Source organism: Heteronotia binoei, chromosome 15, assembly GCF_032191835.1.
Source record: "Heteronotia binoei isolate CCM8104 ecotype False Entrance Well chromosome 15, APGP_CSIRO_Hbin_v1, whole genome shotgun sequence".
NCBI classification, from domain to species: Eukaryota; Metazoa; Chordata; class Lepidosauria; order Squamata; family Gekkonidae; genus Heteronotia; species Heteronotia binoei.
In genome coordinates this window covers 30776730-30797197 of record NC_083237.1, presented here as the reverse complement: position 1 = coordinate 30797197, position 20468 = coordinate 30776730, and the positions used below count along the sequence as shown (strand labels likewise).

Sequence of the window (20468 nt, the reverse complement as noted above, 5' to 3'; positions counted from 1 at the left end):
CCGACGCTGGACTTGGGAAATACACCGGCAAATAAATGTCCATGTTCAAATGAAAAGAAGAGATCACCTTAGGGAGAAAGGTGATGTCAGGACGAAGCGAAACCCCTTCATTCGTGAAACACAGGTAAGGAGAATCACATCGTAGTGCCGCCAATTCACCCACTCTCCTAGCAATGTTATTGCTACCAAGAAAGCCGTCTTCCATGACAACAGCTGGAAAGAGTACGTAGCCATAGGTCCAAAGGGCTTTCCTGACAGTGCATGAAGGACTAAGGGAAGGTCCCAAGCCGGAGTAGGCTGTCGCGTAGCAGGGTACAACCTGGAAAGGCCCTTGAGAAATTTCTTGGTATCCGGGTGAGTGAAAATTGAACGACCATCAATAAGAGAATGATTAGCCGAAATGGCAGCTAAATAGACTCGTAGAGACGAAACAGATAACTCCTTATCCAGGAGGGAAAGAAGAAAATCGAATACAGCAGGTAAACCTGCTGAAGGCGGATTCAAGGAACGAGAAGAGGCAAACTGCACGAACTTCAACCACTTGCTAGCGTGCGATGGCTTCGTGTAGATGGCTTCCTGCTGTTCAGAATGATAAATTGTGCCCTGTCGGATAGATGAGTCACCATAGACGCCATGCTGTTAATTTCAGATGGGGAACGTCGTGGTGCACTACCCGACCCTTGTGCGTGAGCAGCAGATTCGAGACCGGAGGGAATTGATGGAAGATTCCCTTGGATAGACGCAGAACCGGGGAGAATCAGTGCTGCCTGGGCCACCACGGAGTGATGAGAATTTCTGTCAGCCGTTCCCTTGCAATCTTCTGTACAACTTTGGTGATTAAGGGAATGGGAGGAAACATATACAGGTGGCGATGATGCCATGGAAACAGAAGGCCGTCGCCCATGGAGGAAGGATCTACCCCTCCCCTGCAGTGGTATTGTCCGTCATAATGGCTACAGTCCTGTTCACAAGGAGAGGTTGAAAAGATTGAATGGCATTGAAAATTGCTAACAGTTCTAGAAAATTTATATGGTGAGATGTGTGAGGGAGAGGGAAGATAATACCTCTGGAGGAATGGTCATTACTTTCGAAGGAGGGTTGAAGTTGCACTTGAAGTGTCTGAAGAACCACATCTGTAAGGTCCTCATGTGCAGTCTGGCAAAGACAAGGACAGAAGTGGTGGCAGCCATAAGGCCAAGAAGATGCTGTATCTGATGGGCTGTCACAGTGTGCTCGCGGAGACAGATCCGGGCAAGAGATATGATGTCGTCCGCCCGATCTGGAGGTAGGAAGGCTCTGCAGGCTAGAGTGTCTATTATAGCCCCGATAAACTGAACCCTTTGGGAGGGTAAGAGATGAGATTTCTTCTGATTGACTTGCAACCCCAGTTGTTGCAGCAGGTCTAGAGTAATGTTGATGTGATGCAGAAGGCGAACCTTGGAGTCCGCTACTAGGAGCCAGTCGTCTATGTACGGGAATAATGTAATCCCCTTGAGTTTCAGATGTGCTGCTATGACCACCATCATCTTCATAAAGACCCTGGGGACTGTAGAAAGGCCAAAGGGAAGGGCTCGGTATTGGTAATGGGCTATTCTGATAGAGAATCTGAGGTACTCCCTGTGAGCTGGGTGAATATTGATATGGAAGTAAGCATCTTGCAAATCCAGGGTGGCCATCCAATCTCCTGGATTCAGAAGAGGCAAAATATTGGGTAGAGAGGTCATCCGGAATTTCTGATATGTGATGAACAGGTTTAGAGCTTGGAGATCCATAATGGGTCAAAGACCCCCATCCCTTTTCGGGACTGTGAAATATCTTGAATAGAAGCCCATGCCGACTTGGTTCAGCGGAACTGGTTCTATGGCCTGTTTGAGGATGGACTGGTTCTATGGCCTGGTTTGAGGATGAACTGGTTCTATGGCCTGTTTGAGGATTGGCCAGCGGAACTGGTTCTATGGCCTGTTTGAGGATGGACCTCCTCTCGAAATGTGTCTGATGGGTTAGTGAAAACGAAAGTTGGAGTGGGGGGATCCTGATGGAATTCGATCACATAACCCAGCCGGATTACGGAGAGGACCCATTGATCTGAGGTTATTTTGGACCATGTCTGGAAAAAGGGGAAGAGATGGGTACGGTCCAACAAAGAATGGTGGAAAGGGAAAGAAGAAGAAGAAAGGAAGTCAAAGTCCCTGCTTGGGCTGTCTAGGGCCCTTTTGATGAGAGGACTGGGTAGATGTAGGCAAGTATTTGGATTTGGTAGAATACTGCGGTTTAGAGAAGGTCGTTGTGGACTTTGACCGCCAGGGCTGGTCCATCAGTGGTTTAGAATATGGTTTCTTGGTCCAAGGTTTGGGCCATAGACGTTTGTTCTGCTGACGAGATGAAGCAGGCACTCCCAGATTTCTATAGGTTTGGATACTTTTATCCATCTCCTGCAAAACGGAGTCTGTGTTGGTCCAGATAAGAGCCTCGTAAGCCTAAAGAGGCCACTGCCATTGAAAGGCAAATCCTCTATATACGCCTGCGTATCTGGTTGCAAAGCCGTAGATCGCAACCAAGAGTGTCGTCTGAGGGTGATGGCCGTAGCAGAAACATCTCCGGAATGCTTGGCCGAATTGAGTTGCTGTTTGGCTAAGGACATTCCTTCCTTCTGTAACTTTTTTATCGTGGTCTTGGCTTGTTCTGGAAGGGTGGGTAGAACATTAGAGAGTTGTTCCCATAGAGCGTACTGGTATCGGCTCATGCACGCAGAGTAATTGGCCATCTTAATACCCAGGGATCCAGCTGTGTAAAGGCGTCTACCAATGCCATCCAGTTTTCTTCCTTCCTTGTCAGGAGGTGAAGAATGTGTCTTTTTTGCCTTTGATGATGAGGCCACTACAACAGAATTAGGTTTTGGATGATTGAAGAGGAAGTCTGCATTAGATTCCTGCACCCTATACATATGGTCAAGACATTGAGATGAGATGGGGGTAGAAGCTGGCTTTTCCCACGATGACTTGGCAATGTGTAACATAACTGATGTTAAAGGTAGGGCTACTGCTGTTGACGTGTCCATTTGAACAATATCAAACACTGAATCTGTGATTACTGGTTGAGGCTGGAAAGTGGAAAGTGAAAGGGTTTGGGCCATTCGCTTAACAAGATCACCATAAGACTTTAAGTCTTCTGAGGGGGAAATAGGTTGATCCTCAGAGGTCTTTTGAAGTGGAGAAGATTCCTCAGGAGATGAAGACTCTTGTTCTTCCAGTACCGATCCTTCAGCTGACCTAGGTGAAACCTCAGGGGATTCCGAGAGTTCCGACAGGTGCGGTGCTGGTGACGGGACAGGATCATCTGTCCTGATCGGTTCCGAAGGAACATGGCATACTGACTCCGTTCAGTGTCGAGTGGGTTCAGCATCGGATGGTCTCGATAAAGATGCGGAAGGAGCTCATCTGGGCGTCCTATAAGAAGTTCTGGACCGAACAGATGCCTCGGAATATTGGTTCCATTCAGTCTTCCTCGGATGGAACCAGGGAAACTAAGGCTGTACTGGGTATGCTCCGTAAAGATACTGCCATTGGCGTTGGTCCCAGGAGGGCTGAGGTGGTATGTGTCTTGCAGGAGAACCTTCAGGCATTCCATAGCCAGGTGAGCGACTCCGTGAGGAGCAATCCCAATGCACATCTTTCTGTCGACTTCGATAAGGGCTTCGGGATCAAGGTGTTTCAGCCACCATATGAGTCTGATAAGGAGGACTCCTTTCGGTACCGGAGTGCTGCACCAGATCGATGTCGCGATCGGAGTCCGATGAGCCCGTGAGCTGTGTTGACATCGATGCGAGGATTGGAGGGCTTAGCCGACGGTCCAGAGAAGTGAAGAGCCTCAGGGGAGGAATGATCGGTGCCTTTGGATCCGATGTGCAAGTCGGAGAAGCTGGAGAGACAGGTTTGCTGTACTTCTGCTTTTCAGTTTTCTTCGACTTTTTCCTCTCAGGGTGTGATCCCTTGTCCTCCTTGTGCCTTTTTGCCGGCGTGGAGGACTCCGACCTGGTAGCCAAGCCCGCTCACTTATGGGGGCGATCGGCGTCGGAAAGGGTGAGATCGGTGTCAACCATTCTCACAGCCATTGATGCAGCTTGGGAGATCGGCTCGGTCTGTCGGTGTTGATGAGGACAGTTTTCTCGGTGATAGTGCCTGCTCCATTAGGGACGCTGCTAAGCGAGCCGCTCTATTTTTCTTTGTTTGCTTGGAGAATTTAGCACAATGGACACATTACTCAGGTCTATGCGATTCTCCAAGGCAGAGGAGGCACAACGAGTGGCCCGTCTGGTGGGACGATCTTACTCCCACACTTCGAACACCTTTTAAAGAAGCCCCAACATCCTTCCATAGACTAAATGGGGGGAAGGTGGAAGAGGGGAAGAAAACCCCAGGGAGGAGGGGGGGGGAAAGAAAGGTGGGAAAGTGCCTTCTTGCCCGTACTCCTCGAAAGCACTAACTAATTAATAACTAACTAACTATATAACTGTATCTAACTAACTAACAACTATATCTAACTAATTTTTTAAAAAAAATAGAAGTAGAAAAGCAAGTTCACCGACCGGAGCAAAGAAGATCGACTGATCTGCGCGGCGGTCAGAAGAGAACTGGCGGGATGTCCGCTCCAGTCCCGGTGGGCATGCGCAGTGGGGCCTCTGCGCATGCACGCTGGGTCCTGGGCGCGGAAATCCGCAGCTTTCAAGTTTACTGATCATGATCGGCGCCAGCGCCTATATCCCATCAGTGTGATGCACAGAGACCACGAAGAAGATCCGCTATCTGCCTCATTGGGGAAACATACATGCATCAGTAGGCAAACAAGCATGTTTATTTGTCCTTTATTTACTTATTTAGAACATTTCTCTGCTGCTTCTTTGGGAAGCCTGCCCAAGGCATCTTAAAAGTAAAGGTAAAAAAGGTAGTCCCCTGTGCAAGCACCAGTCATTTCCAATGTTGCATCACAACGTTTTCTTGCAGACTTTTTGTGGGGTGGTTTGCCATTGCCTTCCCCAGTCATTTACACTTTCTCCCCAGCAAGCTGGGTGCTCATTTTACTGACCTCAGAAGGTTGGAAGGCTGAGTCAACCTTGAGCTGGTTACCTGAACCCAGCTTCTGCTGGGATCGAACTGAGGTCATGAGCAGAGCTTGGACTGCAGTACTGCAGCTTACCACTCTGTGCTACGGGGCTCCTGACATCTGAAAAGCAGAACATGATTAAAAGCATGCTTCTCTACAGGAGCAAACAGCAACTCCCCTGGGGCCATTTCAGTTCAGAGAAATGCCTAGTGGCAGGGGGGGCTTAATCCTTCCTTACCCTCACATGACAATCCTGAACCGAGTCAGGCCCCCACATGCTTGATTTTTCACCAGGAAAAAATGCTGGGAGTGCCATTAGTGCAACTCCTTGGCTTTATGTGTAGCTGAGCCTTTAGCAGAAGAAAATCGTTGAATCCAACCATGGAAAAACTGGGACTGCAGTTTGGCCCAGCTGAACCCTGGCTCAGATGAAGCCTCGCTTTAGAAGCACCCCAACTGGCTTCCCTGGATGTTTTCTCCTAGTACAAAGCAGTAGACAAGTGCACCTTTAAGACCAACTAACTTTTATTCAGAATGTAAGCTTTCATACCTGATGAAGTCTGCTTAAGAGCATACAAAAGCTTAAATTCTGAATAAAACTTAGTTGGTCTTAAAGATGCACTTGTCTTCTGCTTTGTTCTATTGCTTCAGACCAACACAGCTGCCTACTGGGTTCTCTCCTAGTGCTCACTTGAGTGCCCAAACACTTTGCCACCTCAGATGTTCAAGGATCTCTGTTTGTTCTACATAAGCTTTGCCACAGGGCTGGGTAAGGAGGGAATCCTTCCAATGATTGGCTGAGAAGGGGTAAAGGGGAATGCATGATCCTCACACAAGACCCCTTCCTCATCCTTTCCCAGTCCCTCCCCACAGCATTTCAAAGGGACACCAGGAGAAACCATAATGTACCAGCTGCACGGAGGGCATTGGGCTGTGATCTGAAGCCCTGCTAGCCTGGGGAGAGCAGCAATGCTCCCTCAAAGCTATGGAGTCTAGTGAGCAAAAAATTCTGCTTCGTGAGCTACTGGCATTAAGTTTTGAGCGAGCAATTTGGCTACTGCATCAATTAGTTTGCTCTGGGGCCAACCTTCCTGAGCTAAGAGAAAAATGTGTGAGCTGGAGGCTAAAAAACTGTGAGCTAGCTCACACGAACTCAGCTTAGAGGGAACACTGGAAAGCAGGTATGGGTGAGTAACACACTCAAGGGCTTCACCTCAGTTGTAAAAAAAACCCCCAAACCCCTCCCCATTCCCAGCGCTCTAGTTCAAAGGGAGGACAGTCCTCCACCCGCACCCCCCTTCCTTGCAGGTGTGGAGCTGATGTCTTCTAATTAAAGACTCCAACTGCAAGCCTCGGGGAATGATTGGCAGGCATTGGGGTGAGGCGGAGAGTTCAAAGACAGCCCCGCTGCTCTCCCCATATGCACTCAGAGTCCTCTGCAATCCTCTAAGTGTACAGGCATTTGCATCTGTGTTTCGCTAGGCCCCATCTGTGTTCCCGGAGCTGCCCCCGAGCGGCACCTTGGAAGAGCCTCCCTTTTGAGATCCCACTCTGTCACGTTACATAAGACAAGCAGAACGGGTTCGGCCTGCCCACTCTGCCCCAGAGGCAGCTGTCTTTCCACCTTCCTGGCTTACCCCTGTATGAGATGGCAAAGCCCTGGGCTTGCAAGAGCTGGTCCGACTGGAAGGAAAGGATCAGGTAGTTGGTGGGCAGCAGCAAGGGGGCACCCGGCCTCCGTCGCCCGTCAAACTGGGCCAGCAGCTGGTTGCTGTGTCCGTCCTGGACCTCCAGGCGGTCGTTGGGGTCGTGCAGGTCAAAGATCCGGAAAGTCAGCTCTAAGGACTCGCAGCCTGGAGGGTGCAGGACCCAGCTGCAGTTGCTGTCCGCCTCATAATCATCTGGGAACTGCGGCGAGTAGATCACTCCAGAGAGATCGCTGAAGTTTCCCTGACAGGCACCCATGGATACTGCGCGGTGGAAAGAGGTGGGGAAATAGGTCAGCAGAAGGCCTTGCCCAGTGTTCCAAACACTCATTGCTCATTCTACAATGTATCTTTTTTTTATCCCACTCTCAATCCAAGGAATTATTGGTGACACATACATGGTTCTCTCTCAGGTATCTGATGATACATTGTAGCCCTCGTGTCCCCCCTCCAACCCTATGTCTACTAGGGTGGCCAGACCGTCCCGGTCTCCCGGGACATTCCCGGTTCTGGCCACCCAATCCCGGCTCCCGGGCTGCCTATACCGGGACCATTAAAGGTCCCGGTTTAGCCAGCCCCGGAGGCGGTGGGCCGCGGGCGCCGGCGGGGAAGGCGGCGAGTGAGGGAGGGAGCGTCCCTGCGCCTGCGCAGGGCCCCTGCGCACGCGCAGGGACGCTCCCTCCCTCACTCGCCGCCTTCCCCGCCCGCGCGCGGGGCCGGCAGCGGTGGCGGAGGCCTCTCCGCGGCCTCCGCTGGTCGCTGGAAGCCCTCCAGAGTCTCTGGAGGGCCTCCAGGGACCAGCGGAGGCCGCGGGGACGCCGCGGAGCACCCGGCGCTGGTCCCGGAAGGCCTTCCAGAGCCTCTGGAAGGCCTTCCGGGACCAGCGGCGACCAGCGAAGGCCTCCCCGCGGCCTCCGCTGGTCCCTGGAGGCCCTCCAGAGTCTCTGGAGGGCCTCCAGGGATCAGCGGAGGCCGCGGGGACGCTGCGGAGCACCCGGCGCTGGTCCCGGAAGGCCTTCCAGAGCCTCTGGAAGGCCTTCCGGGACCAGCGCCGACCAGCGAAGGCCTCCCCGCAGTCTCCGCTGGTCCCTGGAGGACCTCCAGAGTCTCTGGAGGGCCTCCAGGGACCAGCGGAGGCCGCGGGGACGCCGCGGAGCACCCGGCGCTGGTCCCGGAAGGCCTTCCAGAGCCTCTGGAAGGCCTTCCGGGACCAGCGCCGACCAGCGAAGGCCTCCCCGCGGCCTCCGCTGGTCCCTGGAGGCCCTCCAGAGTCTCTGGAGAGCCTCCAGGGACCAGCGGAGGCCGCGGGGACGCCGCGGAGCACCCGGCGCTGGTCCCGGAAGGCCTTCCAGAGCCTCTGGAAGGCCTTCTGGGACCAGCGCCGACCAGCGAAGGCCTCCCCGCGGCCTCCGCTGGTCCCTGGAGGCCCTCCAGACTCTCTGGAGGGCCTCCAGGGACCAGCGGAGGCCGCGGGGACGCCGCGGAGCACCCGGCGCTGGTCCCGGAAGGCCTTCTAGAGCCTCTGGAAGGCCTTCCGGGACCAGCGCCGACCAGCGAAGGCCTCCCCGCGGCCTCCGCTGGTCCCTGGAGGCCCTCCAGAGTCTCTGGAGGGCCTCCAGGGACCAGCGGAGGCCGCGGAGAGGCCGCAGAGCAGCCGGCGCTGGTCCCTGGAGGCCTCCAGAGGCCAGCGCCGGCAGCTCCCTCCCTCCCTCGCCGCGAGGCCGCCGCCGCAGGACTCGCCGCCGCTGGACTCTCCGCCGCCCTGGAAGCAGGTAAGGGGGCCGAAAGCGGGGGGGGGCGGCCTTCCTTTCTTCCCTCCCTCCTCCCTCCCTTCCTTCCTTCCCTCACTCCCTTCCTTCCTTCCCTCCCTCCTCCCTTCCTTCCTTTCTTCCTTCCTTCCCTCCCTTCCTTCCCTCACTCCCTTCCCTTCCTTCCTTCCCTCCCTCCCCCCTTCCTTCCCTCCCTCCCTCCCTCCCTCCCCCCTTCCTTCCTTCCTTCCCTCCCTCCCTCCCCCCTTCCTTCCCTCCCTCCCCCTTCCTTCCTTCCTTCCTTCCCTTCCCTTCCCTCCCTCCTCCCTTCCTTCCCTCCTTATGTTCTTATGTGACACAGAGTGTTGGACTGGAGGGGCCACTGGCCTGATCCAACAGGGCTTCTCTTATGTTCTTATGTGACACAGAGTGTTGGACTGGAGGGGCCACTGGCCTGATCTAACAGGGCTTCTCTTATGTTCTTATGTGACCAGAGTGGTGGAGTGGATGAGCCATTGGTCTGATGCAACAGGGCTTCTCTTATATTTTTATGTGGCACAGAGTGTTGGACTGGAGGGGCCAATGGCCTGATCCAACAGGGCTTCTCTTATGTTCTTATGTGACACAGAGTGTTGGACTGGAGGGGCCACTGGCCTGATCCAACAGGGCTTCTCTTATGTTCTTATGTGACACAGAGTGTTGGACTGGAGGGGCCACTGGCCTGATCTAACAGGGCTTCTCTTATGTTCTTATGTGACCAGAGTGGTGGAGTGGATGAGCCATTGGTCTGATGCAACAGGGCTTCTCTTATATTTTTATGTGGCACAGAGTGTTGGACTGGAGGGGCCACTGGCCTGATCCAACAGGGCTTCTCTTATGTTCTTATGTGACACAGAGTGTTGGACTAGAGGGGCCACTGGCCTGATCTAACAGGGCTTCTCTTATGTTCTTATGTGACCAGAGTGGTGGAGTGGATGAGCCATTGGTCTGATGCAACAGGGCTTCTCTTATATTTTTATGTGGCACAGAGTGTTGGACTGGAGGGGCCATTGGTCTGATGCAACAGGGCTTCTCTTATATTTTTATGTGGCACAGAGTGTTGGACTGGAGGGGCCACTGGCCTGATGCAATAGGGCTTCTCTTATATTCTTATGTTACACAGAGTGTTGGACTGGAGGGGCCACTGGCCTGATGCAACAGGGCTTCTCTTATGTTCTTATGTGACGCAGAGTGTTGGACTGGATGGGCCACTGGCCTGATCCAACAGGGCTTCTCTTATGTTCTTATGTGACAATACTGACTTTGGTGGACCCAAGCACTGATTCAGTGTAAGGGAGCTTTGTGTTTGTGACTGGAGTAGATAATACTGACTTTGGTGGACCCAAGCACTGATTCAGTGTAAGGGAGCTTTGTGTTTGTGTCTTCTGGTGCAATTTTGTTCTCAGATCCTGTATTTACTTCATCAGTATATGGGATAAGGCACTTTCTCAACTGTGCTGCATAATGCAGCCTATTTATTTTGTCCTGTTGGCTGTCTGCGCCACCTTCATCACTTTCGGGGTGTGGATCCCCCAGTGGGGTGGTCTCGTGACTCCCTCTGCCGGCTGTTTCTGATAGCCCTGCGCCCCCTCTTTCATTTGATATGTGTCCCGTGCGGGTGCCACCCTCCCGCCGGGAGATGCCGCAAAATGAGCCCCCTTGAGGCTTATGGCGGCAGGGCTCGGGGGAAGCGAGCTAGACTGCTGTTCTTTTGAGGGGTTATAGAGTGTTTCGAGCCCGTCCCTGTGGCATCGGTCCCATCGTTGTGGGGCCCAGGGGGCCGGCGCAGCGGCACGCTGAAGCAGCCTGTCGGTCACTTCCGGGTTCCTGTCCTGCATCTCGACCTGTGTTATTAGTGACAGGCTGCTTCGGCGTGCCGCTGCGCCGGCCCCCTGGGCCCCACAACGATGGGACCGATGCCACAGGGACGGGCTCGAAACACTCTATAACCCCTCAAAAGAACAGCAGTCTAGCTCGCTTCCCCCGAGCCCTGCCGCCATAAGCCTCAAGGGGGCTCATTTTGCGGCATCTCCCGGCGGGAGGGTGGCACCCGCACGGGACACATATCAAATGAAAGAGGGGGCGCAGGGCTATCAGAAACAGCCGGCGGAGGGAGTCGGGAGAGCACCCCACTGGGGGATCCACACCCCGAAAGTGATGAAGGTGGCGTAGATAGAGCCAACAGAGCAAACAGGACAAAATAAATAGGCTGCATTATGCAGCACAGTTGAGAAAGTGCCTTATCCCATATACTGATGAAGTATATACAGGATTTCAGAACAAAATTGTTTCCGGCGGTGATATTTGGGGGATTTTTGGGGATGTCACAGGAAGTGCTGTGAAGTCACTTCCTGTTTCCGGCAGTGGCATTTGGGGGAAATGATGTCATTTGGGGGAAATGATGTCACAGGAAGTGATGTCACTTCCCATTTCCGGCAGGTGACGCGGGGGAAATGATGTCACAGGAAGTGATGTCACTTCCTGTTTCCTGTGGTGGCATGAAGTCACCGGAAGTGACGTCACTTCCTGTTTCCTGTGGTGGCATGACGTCACCGGAAGTGACGTCACTTCCTGTTTCCGGCGGCACGCGCGCACCCCTACCTTCCCCCCCCCCCCAACGTGTCCCTGGCTGGCCTTCAGACATTATGGTCACCCTAATGTCTACTCATATCCTTTTGATCAAACTGCAGATTCTGTGTTCAGAAATGTAAGGGTCCCAATTCAAATCGGGACAGCAGTATGTTGGGAGGGAGGGGCTTAAGCCTTCCATCTGATGCCATTTTCCCAAACTGAAACGGCCCTGAAAAGTCATTGTTTATCTCATTCAGAAAACTTCTGTGCCCTGACGGGCTACACTTAAGTTCCTACAATAGGGCAAATAGCTCCCTAGAGCAATGTTAAGTTGTAAACATGGCACAAGGAAGGAGGGGTGTGTGTGTCAAGCTCCCTCTCCCTGCCCATCATGGTCCCCATCTGTATTGGGCCCCCAAACATCTAGTTACTAAGCTCTGAGCACAACACTGCTAGCATCAGGGGTGGAATTCTAGTGGGAGTTCCTTTGCATATTAGGCCACACACCCATGATGTAGCCAATCCTCCAAGAGCTTACAAGGCTCTTTTTTGTAAGCTCTTGGAGGATTGGCTACATCGGGGTGTGTGACCTAATATGCAAGGGAGCTGCTGCTGGAGTTCCACCCCTGGCTAGCGTACATCTGGACAACAGGGGCATTATGGAGGAGATATGAGGACAAGTTAATGGCCTGTAGGGATCTAGATTCAAATCCTTATTTGCCACAAACCTCCCTGTGTGATCTTGGGCCAGCAGTGTCCTTTCAACCCAACCTACCATACAGAGTTGTTGTGAAGATTAAAAAAAGAGGGAGAGGAACCACAAAGGCCAATGTGATCTAGATGTCTCTGGCTGATCAGAGATTTGAACTCACATCCCTATGGATCCTGTGCCACACTGACTTTCGCTGCCAATTTCGCAGCCCAGTCTGATAATCTTCAGTTGACAGATAGGTGGCAGAGACCGAAAAAGAGCACCAGAGCCTAAAGCCGTGCAGTGAGGCAAGATTTCATAACATCCCCCGAAGTGAAAAACAAAAGCGGCAGCAATGAAAATAAATGTTTAGCTGCGAGACGCAAAATTTGATCAATTGTTTAGAACATAAAAGGACTGGATTCACAGGACTGTGGAGAATTAACCAAATCACAAAAGCATTCATACAGAAAATCCGGGTTGTTGCAATTACAGCCAGTTAGAGCTCAAATGCCACCAAATTAATAAAAAACAAATGTTAGGGAGGGGCCATGTACAAGGAGCTGAGCAGCTGCTTTGCATGCAAAATATGCCTGGATCTGTTCTTGCTGTCTCCTACCGAAAACAGCCCATATCTGGAAACACCTTTCTCAGTCTGAGAGCTGCTACCAGTCATACCCGAAGATGAGGGTCTGCAGTGGCTTCTACACGGGCCCCTTGCACTGCCCCCCCTCCAAACTACAGCATCATGTGACCCGGAAAGCAAGCTCCTCCCCTGCCATTCTGGCACATGCACAGTGAGGTACCAGGGTGGGCCATTCTGCCCTACCTGCCTGCTTCCTCCACAGGCAAGGCAAGTGAATGTGGTGAGTGAGTGGGTGGGTGGGAGGGAGTAAGTGGCAGGGTGGGGGGCTTGGGGGATGTTGCATTTTTGGGAGGGGGCTCTGCCCAAACGGAGCCCCACCATGGCTACAGGCCCATCTCCGTATGAAGAAGATATTGGATTTCTATCCCGCCCTCCACTCCGAAGAGTCTCAGAGCGGCTCACAATCTCCTTTACCTTCCTCCCCCACAACAGACACCCTGTGAGGTGGGTGGGGCTGGAGAGGGCTCTCACAGCAGCTGCCCTTTCAAGGACAACCTCTGCCAGAGCTATGGCTGACCCAAGGCCATCTCAGCAGGTGCAAGTGGAGGAGTGGGGAATCAAACCCGGTTCTCCCAGATAAGAGTCCGCACACTTAACCACTACACCAAACTGGCTATGATGTTGCTGTGACATTATTGCCCACCTTCTGGGCTTTCCACTGTGAAGTTTCCCAAACCTGCTTTGCTATGGTTTTTCTGGGAAGCTCATACCAAAAGTAGGTTTGAGACCTGGATGGGCAGGAGGAGGATGCCCATTTCCCCATCTCTTGGCCACATCCAGCATTATTTCTTTTCCATTCCCAAACTACCTCCTTTCACTGGTGGACTTTGTGACAGTTTTTTTAAAGTAATCAATAACAGATATATCACTACAGTATTTTGGGTAACCGAAAAAGATTTTGCATTAGGGCTTGTTCCGGGTAAGGAAGCCTTTCGCCCCTGGCATTTCTCTTGGTTTTCACGCAAGCTGCCCCAGAGCTGCGAGTTGGCCCACCGCTTTCCCGACTCTGGCGTGACATTGCTTTCACAACATTTTCACGGCAGACTTTTTTACGGGGTGGTTTGCCATTGCCTTCCCCAGTCATCTAACTTTCCCCCTAGCAAGCAAGCAAGCCAGCTACGTGAACTCCAGAACCCAACCTGAGTCTGGTAACCCTAAATTAGTCCACTAGGAGCAGGGCCTTTTTGATGATGTCCCTGACCACCTTGGATATCCTCACACAGGAAGCTTCCTTAGCCTCAACTCTTGAGCCCTTTTTTGAAAGGCAGAAACATTCTCGCTCAGTCAAATGTTTAACAGCGAATGAAGGCTGTATTAACTTTTAATATGACATCTCTACTGTGTGATTATATGAGTGGTTTTGTGTTGTAGGCTGCTTTGGAAGCAACAGTTAAAAACTGGGGTATGCAATTAGTAAAGGAAATATCTCGTAAATGGAAGGAAGGCAGTTAATAGAGGCGAGAGAGTGAAGGAAGATTAAGAGTAGCCAGGGTGGGGCCCAGAGTTGCCCTACCTAAGAACTTTTGTAGAAAAACAAGCTTTTTAATTTGTGACATGATAGCTTCAATTTGAAGTATATAGGCTTCTTTTATGAACAGGAAGAATTCTAGCTATATACGAAATAGAGTCGGACTCGACTGTGTGACTGAACAACAAAATAAAGGAATGGAGGGAGGAAACCCAGTGATTTCCTCATAAGCAACAGATACTTCTGGAACCTTTTCCTTCCTTCAGTGGCACTTGGGGGGGCGACAGTGCAAGGGCTTCTAGTGTCCTGGCCCTCCTGATGGCACCAGATTTTTTGGCCACTTTGTGACAGTGTTGGACTGATCCAACATGGCTTCTCTTATGTTCTTGTTTGGAGCACCAGCATTTTATGTGGTAGCCAGCTGCTTGCCCCCTAGCAGGAAGAACAGGCTGCAGGCCTTCCCCTAGAGACAGTGGCAGCCGGGATTTGTGAAGGTGACTCAAGGAAGAAAACTTGCCAAATTAGAATCGAATCAATCGATAGGATTTGGGGATGCGGGGAATCCCCTGGGCATGGATTTCTCTTTCATAAATTGTTTGATCATGTCTGGCTTTCTCCTCTGGCTCTGTGGAGCAGAAGGCAGAATGGAAATATTTTGAAAAATAAACCTGAAATCTGCTATGAGCATCTTGGTGCCCAGCTGTCTTAAAGGGCTTTTAGAAGGAATACCAGGATCTTGCTGACAGTGCCTCAAGAGGACTATATATACTAGGCTGATTTACACTTTTTGGAGTACCCAGGTTGGGTTTGGGGCCCCCGCCCTGTGTAATAGTCAGATGTAAGTTGTCAGCTCTCTTCATTTGGTGCTCAATTTGGACTGGGACCATGGCATACATGGCAAAGAAGCTTCAGTCTCCCCCCACCCCCCACCCCATTTTACCAACTTGTAACAACAATCATGGGTGCTGTTTGGTGAGAGCCAGTTTGGTGTAGTGGTTTAGTGTGTGGACTCTTATCTGGGAGAACTGGGCTTGACTCCCCACTCCTCCACTTACAGCTGCTGGAATGGCCTTGGGTCAGCCATAGCTATCGCAGGAGTTGTCCTTGAAAGGGCAGTTGCTGTGGGAGCCCTCTCAGCCCCACCCACCTCACAGAGTGTCTGTTGTGGGGGGAGAAGATACAGGAGATTGTAAGCAGCCCTGAGTCTCTGATTCAGAGAGAAGGACAGGGTATAAATCTGCAGTCTTCTTCTTCTGTTGGGCCTGGTAAGGAAACTTACATGTTCCCTGAAAGACTCATGGGTTTTCCCAGTGGGCCAAATACTGCCCCTGGAGATATTTCAAGTTGGAAAACTAGCATGGGGCAGGGGCCAGGCCTTATGCACGGGAGTCCCAGTCCAAACAAGTCACAAAACATGCAGGTATAGAAAGAAACCCACACCTGAATGAAGAGATTATTGCACTGTTAATATTTATTTTTAAAATGCGAGAAAAATAAGCAGTTAAAGCTTCTTCCATCTCCTGACATCCTTTAGAGTTTTTTTTAAATAATAACTAGGAAAGAAAACAGCCAAGTGTCTGAAAAACAGGAAAAATAAAACCCTTCTTGAAAACCAACATTGTTAAAAATAAATCAATCAATAAAATCCAGATGTGTAGCATATGAAATTGGAAGAACAGTGGCAAAATGATATCCACTGTGGAGAAATCCTGAAAAAGTTTTCTTTTCAAACCAAAATATGCTCAAGGCCCTTGTGTACATTCTTTCTGTTTCAAAACAGGAATCTTCCCCTTATCAAAACTTATCTCCTTTGACTGAGGCAAAGGGCACCATTTCCACACACACAACACCCCACACAAAACAAAGATGCCCAGGAGACAAAAAAACAACCCAAACACTGTTTCCCCCAAAAAACCAATGCATTCCCAGATATATTTTCAGTCATAGTTTGAAAGAGAGACATGGCCTGCCTTGCAAACAGGGTGTTCAAAATGAGAAGAACTAATCACGGTAATTACCATAGCCAGGCCTGAACTTTTAAATTTGGCTACAGACAAAGCACCAAAGATTAAATTCTCCCCAGGCCTGTTGTCTGCCTTCCGCCCAATAGTTGCAATGAAGAGGGAAGGAGGGTCACAGCTAAATAGCCATGGGGCTAAGAAAAGCCACTACTGTTTCATCTCCTGCTGCCTCTGGGAATTTAAGGGCACAGTAGTGATCTCTGGCAACCTTAGAAGTGATCATTCAGAAGATGGTTTGAGTCTGTAGGTTCAATAATTCCTTTCACGCCATATTTACCCAAATAGGTCCCTTGTCATCTTAAACCCTAGATCCTGCTCCAAAGCTATGGTCACGCATGTGTAATTAACAGCTTCAGAGTATAAGGTAAGCTCATGAAGCACTGTTTCTGCAAGCAGATCTCCTGTGTTGGATCAGGGTACTGGAGAAGAATCCAGCTAAGCATAATATCTATCAAGCTACAGAGTTGTAGCTTTGGTAGTTTTCCAGAGAACTGAAGGCAGTTTTTAAAAAAGGCATTGCTGCTTTTTGGAATGAAAACTCATTCCATTTTCTCCTCAGGCTTTTGTGTTGTTTCCAAAACCTGACCAACCTGTTTACTTGAGGTGACAGCATTACGCATGCCACTGGAAAACTGAAAACTTTCTCAAGCCACGTTACCCGCTCTTGCCACCGCAGCCTCAGTGGCTATTACGGTTGCCAAAAATGAAACCTCCATGTTCCAAGACAACATACCTTTCTGCAGGCCTGTAGCTACAGTGGGGCCCCCAGGGTCCCAGCCCCTCCACTTGAACATGAGTGCCAGAAACCCAGCCCCACCACTTATGTTCTCAGCTTCTCATGAGATGCACTCCTTGTTGCTACCACCAGCATCTGCCCTTTCTAGCTCCTTGTCCCAAGCTCTCACTGATGCTGGGCACTCACTGTAGCTGGCCCCAATGCAATCACTGCCAAGTGCTCTCTGAAGCTCCTGGCCTCTGATCTAATCACAACTGGGTGCTCTCTGAAGCTCCCAGCCCCTGATCCAATCACAGCTGGGTGTGCAGGCAGCCACTGTTCTCCAATTAAATGCCGCTGCTCTCTCTAATCTGCCTGCGCCTGCCTCTCTTGCATCTTTCAAGTGGGCAAGGTGAAAGCTGCTATGCCCTCAAGTTCCCTGCTGCCAGGTGGGACTGTGGAGAACATGTGCTTGAATAGGAAAAAGCAGCTGCAGGGGGGTGGGCTTTAGATCAGGCTTCTACCAATATCTGGGGGGTAGTGGGATGCCAGGCTCCAGGTGGGACCTGGAGATTCACTTTGTGATGTTCCCTAAACTCTGTATTGTGGGGTAAAGAGATCCAATGGAAGTACTGCATTGGGGGTAGTGGGATTCCAGACTCCAGGTGGGACCTGGAGATCCACTGTGTAATGTTCCCAGAGCTCTGCATTTTAAAGTGATAAATGATGTGTCTTCTTTATTTATTATTATTTTAAAGTATAAGCATAATTGGTGCCTCCCCCTCAAATGTGTCCCACTAACTGAAAATTCATGACCCTGTGCCCCTACTAAATGAAAAAACCTGGCTACAGGCCTGCCTTTCTGATTAAACAAATTATGGGAATTAAGAACAGGAGAACATTATCATCCTTTGGTCTTCTACCCTCTCTTTCATACACACACCTATTTTTTTTAATTGGACTAATAATACCAATATTACAGATGGAATCAAAGATATAAAATTAGTTATGAAGGAATATGAGAAAAAAGAGGTGTCTTACCACATTTCTAACCCACCCTTCCCTCAAAGAGCTCAAGGAAACATACTTGGCTCTTCCCTCATCCATTTTATCCTCACAACTATTTGTGAACTAAGGAAGGCTGAGAGAGAGGAAATGGACCAAGATCACTCAGTGAGCTTTGTGACCGAGTTGAAATTCGAACCCAGTTTTTCCCAGGCCTGATCCAGCACACTAACCATTGCACCATACTTGCTCTAGCTAGTAAAGAAATCAGTCAAGTTTATGTTTAAAACAGTAGGCCATCACCAGGCTATCAAAGAAATTACTTCAGAAATCAGACAGCAACATGAATGACAACATTCAGACAGTCCATAAAGTTAAGCCATGTACCAAAGTTAATGATATCATATCACTTTACATAAATGTTCAACAGGTTTTTTAAAAAAGAATAACATTACGACCCAAAAATTACATAACCCAACAAACAACACACCACATTCCAGGAGATAAATTATGAATACAAAAACCCCAAACGGAAATTAACTGAAACAAAAACGAAAAGGGTTCTTGGCCTGGCACCTAATAGGCAACTGTGAAAGCGTTAGGCGCACTTTTCTGGGCAGGGAGTTGGGAGGACATGGTGCCACCACCAAAAAGTCCTACCTGTGATCACCAAACACCTTGCTTCAGAAGGCTGGTGTATCCAATTCACAGAGGGTCTCCTTAAGCGGGCAGGTTTCTGACAATGGAAGTATAAGCTGCTCGTTTAAGTGAGGTAAAGTGCAGTGGTGAGGTCTGGGGAAAGATTTAAAAATGCCTTTCAAAGTGTGGATGGTCCCACAGTGAGGCCTGCAAGTCTCTAGGAAGGGCCTGGCGTTCTCTAGGAATTGCAACTTATCTCCAGATTACAGAGATCAGTTCCTCAGGAGACAATGGTAGCTTCGTAGGGTGGGACTCCATGGCATCACATTCTTGCTGAGTACCTTCCCTTCCCCAAAGGCCACCCTTCTCAGGCTCTAACCCCAAATCTCCAGGAAATTCCCAACCCAGATTGGTGATCTACCCCCAGTTTTTAGTATTCTAATACAGGAATAAGAACATAAGAACATAAGAGAAGCCATGTTAGATCAGGCCAATGGCCCATCCAGTCCAACATTCTGTGTCACACAGCGGCCAAATATATATATATATATATATATATATATATACACACACACACACACACACTGTGGCTAATAGCCACTGATGGACCTCTGCTCCATATTTTTATCTAACCCCTTCTTGAAGGTGGCTATGCTTGTGGACGCCACCACCTCCTGTGGCAGTGAATTCCACATGTTAATCACCCTTTGGGTGAAAAAGTACTTCCTTTTATCCGTTTTAACCTGTCTGCTCAGCAATTTCATCGAATGCCCACGAGTTCTTGTATTGTGAGAAAGGGAGAAAAGTACTTCTTTCTCTACTTTCTCCATCCCATGCATTATCTTGTAAACTTCTATCATGTCACCCCTCAGTCGACGTTTCTCCAAGCTAAAGAGCCCTAAGCGTTTCAACCTTTCTTCATAGGGAAGGTGTTCCAGCCCTTTAATCATTTTAGTTGCCCTTTTCTGAACTTTCTCCAATGCTATAATATCCTTTTTGAGGTGCGGCGACCAGAACTGCACACAGTACTCCAAATGAGACCGCACCATCGATTTATACAGAGGCATTATGATACTGGCTGATTTGTTTTCAATTCCCTTCCTAATAATTCCCAGCATGGCGTTGGCCTTTTTTATTGCAAACGCACACTGTCTTGACATTTTCAGTGAATTATCTACCATGACCCCAAGATCTCTCTCTTGGTCTGTCTCTGCCAGGAATCACACAAATAGATCCAAGTGGGCAGCCGTGTTGGCCTGAAGCAGTAGAACAAAACAGGAGTCAAGTGCACCTTTAAGACCAACAAAGTTTTATTCAGAATGTCAGCTTTCATGTGCTCCAAGCACACTTCATCAGATGAGGAATCAGGTACAGTGGGCAGGGCTATATATAACTAGTAGGCAGTGGTTTAGAATGCAAAATGGTACAAATTGGATCTTAAATTTGTACCATTTTGCATTCTAAACCACTGCCTACCAGTTATATATAGCCCTGCACACTGTACCTGATTCCTCGTCTGATGAAGTGTGCTTGGAGCACACAAAAACTTATGTTCTGAATAAAACTTTGTTGGTCTTAAAGATGCACTTGACTCCTGCTTTGGAATTGCACAAAGCCATTCATTTGCTGATGCGAACAAGACAAGATCAGCACAGGTTTAGTCGTGCTACCAAGAACCACCACGAGGCCCCAGACAAAGATTCCCCTCACCCTGTTACATCATCTAGACCCAAACCAAATCTCTCACGCCAAACATCCCAACTTTATGACTTCTTAGTATGGCCACAACAGCCCCCCAAAATATTGTCCGCTGCTATCTGCAGCTGAAGATCTAAAGTCTTTCTACAGCCTGATGAACTTCTGATTTAAAGCAAATACACTTTGCTACACACTTACCGTTATAGATACCAATCCGTCCGTCCCCCCCACACAGTTCGCTGGACTTGCCAAAGCAGACTTGGTCACACTCCACGGCGCTTACTGGCTGGCTGCGCCGGATGTCTCCCTCGTGACCGCAGAAACATGCGTAGCCAGCTTCCACCCCTGCAAACTGCCCAGGGGAAGAGGGAAAAGAAAGAGACGGTAGGGAAGTGCCTGGGTGAGGATGAGGGATCTCTCT

The 20468-nt window shown here is 50.0% G+C and overlaps 1 protein-coding gene across 1 annotated transcript in view; it reads right to left on the bottom strand.

Annotated features, from left to right (window-relative positions):
• KREMEN2 (kringle containing transmembrane protein 2) overlaps positions 1-20468 on the bottom strand; it is a 59561-nt gene that overhangs the window by 20935 nt on the left and 18158 nt on the right. Inside the window, exons 4-5 of the mRNA XM_060256331.1 lie at positions 20246-20399; positions 6738-7070 (exon numbers count right to left, since the gene is read on the bottom strand). Of these exons, the coding sequence (XP_060112314.1) occupies positions 6738-7070; positions 20246-20399 (487 nt within the window). The remainder of the gene's footprint in view (positions 1-6737; positions 7071-20245; positions 20400-20468) is intronic.